At 45.9% G+C, this 4,270-nt stretch overlaps 1 protein-coding gene across 1 annotated transcript in view; it reads right to left on the bottom strand.

Annotated features, from left to right (window-relative positions):
- Positions 1-4,035, bottom strand: part of ogfrl1 (opioid growth factor receptor-like 1) — a gene marked incomplete at its 5' end in the record, with an annotated part of 20,332 nt that extends 16,297 nt beyond the window's left edge. The window contains 2 exons of the mRNA XM_084321448.1: positions 1,039-1,125; positions 3,844-4,035. Of these exons, the coding sequence (XP_084177574.1) occupies positions 1,039-1,125; positions 3,844-4,035 (279 nt within the window). The remainder of the gene's footprint in view (positions 1-1,038; positions 1,126-3,843) is intronic.
- Positions 4,036-4,270: the final 235 nt, after the last annotated feature.

Genomic DNA, 4,270 nt, shown 5'->3' with positions numbered 1-4,270 from the left:
TACACTTCCTGCAAAGAAATATCAACAAGCCGCCATCTTTAAATGCCTCCGGCTATTTAGCCAATGCAGCACTTATTTTTCAGCTAAATGTAATAAAAGTGCAATAAACAAAACGGATACATTCACTGTGTTCTGCCTCTCATTTGTTGATGAAACAAAACTAACATCAACACAATTGACCACCAAGAGCAGAGTTTAGTCTCATCTGCGCCGATTTTGTTAGCTTACATGCTAACGCGATAGGAATATGCCATTATAACAGTATAGCATTGTGGCTAGCAGCTAACGTTAGCTCACGTTAGCCAGCCAGCACCAAACTGATGATATCGGGAGCTATCAGTAGCTAGATAACATTAGAGACAACGCCTCATGTATTAAACAAAAGTGAATAGATGACTGGGCCATTTTGTTTAATGCTTGTTATGTTGAAAGAGGAGCTCTGAGCTGCTCATGCAATCGACTCTTGCGTGGCTGCTGGTTTGTTGACATGCATGTTGGAAGGCGGAGGATTTGGCCTTGGTCTCTACTGCGCATGGGCATTGGGCAAAACGGCTCCGCGCAGATTACACGACACGTTGTCGGCGAGTTTTGGCGTTTTTCCAAAACGGAAACACAATTTCAGCGTTGTCAGTAGGGCAACGCGTTTTCCTGCCAAAACGGCATTTCTATTTAACAGGGACAGCAAACGTATTCATTCAGCCACAAAACGAAAACAAAAACACCTAGTCTAACCATGGCCTTAGAGTTACTGTACAAACTGTAGGTATGAACAGGCACCGGATGTAATGTTTTTTTTCTTTCTTCCCTATCCCTGCTATGAATAAAGGATTAACCAGGAGGCTCTGGTCAGGTTAAGGTTAGGATTACAGGCTGCATGCATGGAAAGATTAGGGGTTTTAAAAAATTTTAATTAGGGAATGAATGTAGCCAACTCTTGGGTGTAGAAATACAAGTATATCAGAGTGTGTGTGTGATGTGTGTGTGTGTGTGTGTGTGTGTGTGTGTGTGTGCGTGCGTGCGTGCGTGCGTGTGTCCTACCGGGTAGCTGTGTCGGTATTTGTACAGATCCCTTGCAGCATAGAAACTCCTTTTCATCTTGGGGACAGACTCTGGAGAATCTGTTCGCTGAGACAGAGAGAGAAAGAGAGAAAGAAGAAACTTTGATTAGGGTGCTCTAGGTGCACGAGTCAGCCATCAGAACGCTAAGTGTCTTAATCCCATTCCGACGCAAAGCGGTAACCAGATGTGATGCCGCACACAGCAGACAGCTCCAGCTAACCTTCTAAAAAAAAACAGAAAGCACAGGATGCCACTTTTGAGGTGGGGTCTGGAAAACCTCTCTCTGAGAGGAGGAGGACCAACCTGTCGTCACCGCTGTGTGATCACCCCAGAAGGCATGTCACAATTTGATTGTCACAGGAAAAAAATAATCTGGGTCATGTGTCCCTTTTATGGGTCACTCTCTCGCCAACCTCGGCGCCGCTGACGGTATCATTATAACCCACTCGCTTTAGCTGTTTACACATCTGCCTGCGTTCCTTCCTCTGTGGTGGTTTATAAGACCCGATTCCGATATAGTATTTGTTTACCGTTGCAAGGACAATTCATACCTATTAGATTAGATACAAATGTATTGTACAGTACAACGACCAGAGCGCAAATGTAATAGTAAAGTGCAATAGTAATATACAATGTACAGGTGATTAAACTGGGTATAAGATATATAAATGAGTACTACTGAGTAATAGTGCTAATCAGATGTATACAGAGTTGTTTGATTGATTGATTGACAACTTTATTAACAGATTGCAGAATGGGTACAGTACAGTACAGCTCAATACATACAATTGTTAAGGGGATGCAGACCAGAGAAAGACTTTAGTCTTGTTTACATCAGGGTCCCCCATTTTCAATTAATCGTAACATATATGACATACATGACATACAGATAGACAGTACTGCTACATCTATACATTTATGACATACCAGATTTGCAAATACTGTACTGTTTGTGATACAAAAAGAGTCCAGAAAAAAAGAGTATATACATTTGACGTAGAAACTGTACATTGGATTGGGTAGGTGGGGGGGGGGGGCTGTACATTGGAGGTGGTTGGGTGGGGGGGGGGGGGGGGGGGTTGGGGGTTGGGTAGGAGTGGGGGGGGGGGGGGTTGGGTAGGAGGGGTGGGTGGGGGACACTGTACAACTGTAGAAACAAAACTGTACATTGGAATATTGACAAGACCATACTTGGTAATTTACTGTACATTGGAGGGGGTTGTGTTAGGACATTTACAGGGGCCAGTTTCGAGGTGTTTTTTGAGAGTGTTTTTGAAAGTGGGTAGTGATTCACATTCCTTTACAGCTTTGGGTAGGGCGTTCCACATTGATGTGGCATAATTGCGAAACGTGTTTAGTCCCTTGTTTGAGCCGAATCTGGGTTTAACATGATTTGTGGAGCTCCCTCTGGTGTTGTGATCGTGGTATTCACTGACCTTTGAGAAGTATTTTGACATGTACATGGGTACCTTGGTCGTGTAGTGTATCTTGTAGACCAGGCCCATTGCAAGTTGCTGTACTCTGTCGTCTACTCTAAGCCATCCATTCCTAGGTTGTCAAAGTGGGCAGGGGTGAGGTGGGTTCTAGGAGTAAGGTCAAGCAGTAGTCTGACCAGTTTGTTTTGAGATGTTTGTAATTTTGTTTTTAGCGCCTTTGAGGTGCTTTGGTACCATGAGGTGCACGCATAGTCGTAGTACCCTTGAATGAGTGCGCCTGCCAGAGTCTTCAGGGTATTCTTGTTTACCAGTGAGGAGATCCGGTACAAGAATCGAGTTTGTTGGTTGACTTTTTTTATTACATTGGATGCCATTTTGTCACAGGAAAGATTTGCCTCTAGGATGGAACCCAGGTAGGTAATATCTTCTTTCCTTGTGACAATATTGTCACCCACTGTAACTGAGAAGCCGTCGGTCTTGCTGAGTTTGTTATTTGAACCGAAGAGAATGGACTCTGTTTTGCCCATGTGTAATGATAGTTTGTTATCAGCGAGCCATATGCAGATTTTGCCTAGTTCTGAGCTGAGGGTTTTTTCAACCTGTAACTTGTTCTTGTCAGAGACCAGCAGGGCTGAGTCATCCGCAAACAGGAACAAGTTGCAGTCACAAGCTGACGACATGTCATTTGCATAAATTAGGAACAGTAGCAGACCTAGTATGCTTCCTTGTGGAACACCACAGCTTACTGTGAGGGGGGGGGGGGGGGGGATAGGGTACCGTTTACCTCCACCATCTGCTCTCTCCCCTCCAGGTAGGATTGCATCCAGCTCACTGATAGACTATAAAAACCAATTGCTTTTAGCTTGTCAATCAGTATTGTAGTATTGTAGTATTGATATGTACAGTGATACAGGTATAAAGACACTATGTAGTAAGTCATAGTGGCCAGCAGTGTAACTAGTAAGAGTAGGTAAGGGATATGTATACCTACAGGTATGTAATAACAAGGATTATATGCAGGTATGTACAGACAGATGTAATGTTTGTATATTTGTTTGTATATTTTGTATATTGTATATTAACAAACAAACAAACAGGTTTGTTGACAAAAAATACATTACAATAGCTATTAGAGAGCAAATAGGAGGCGCACACCATTGTCTCTATAACTGCTGCTCTACTGTACAGTACAACCGCTACTGCCCCATCCATCCCCCTTTCTGAAACATATATTCCGTTTGCCCTTCCCGTATTTGCACATGTCAACAATAAACCTACTCTAATAATCCACGCAACGACTTGTTATTATCCATCCAAAAAGCGCACCCCGGCGCTGTCCTCCTCCTACCTGCGGCGGGGACCTGTCGCCAGTGTGCGCGCCTCGCCGCGTCGCCGCCGCGGGACTGCCGCCGCCGCCGCTGTCCTCTTCGTCGGCCGCCTGCTGCTCGTCGCTCTCCGAGTCCTCCGACCCCCACGTCGAGTCGCACTCCTCCACGGTGCTCGGCTCCTTGTAGCGCCAGGCTCCCGTCAGGTTTCCCATCGAACCCAACCCTGCCCTCGTTCTGTGCTCCGTCCTGTCCGGGAAACTACATTGTTCGCGATGCCTGCCTGCGCTTCGGAGACGTGTTTGTGGAGCGGAGCGCGGTGGTCGCGGCCTGGCTGCCCCTCGCGGCGCTAGCGGTGGGCTTTTTAAATGGCAGCAGAATGGGGAAGGGGGTGGGGGGGTGGGGGGGATTCCAATTCAGCGACGACGTGTGCGTTGGCGACGCGGTGGT

This window comes from Notolepis coatsorum, assembly GCF_963971535.1.
Source record: "Notolepis coatsorum genome assembly, chromosome: 9".
NCBI lineage: Eukaryota > Metazoa > Chordata > Actinopteri > Aulopiformes > Paralepididae > Notolepis > Notolepis coatsorum.
This window is presented reverse-complemented; position numbering and strand designations above follow the sequence as displayed.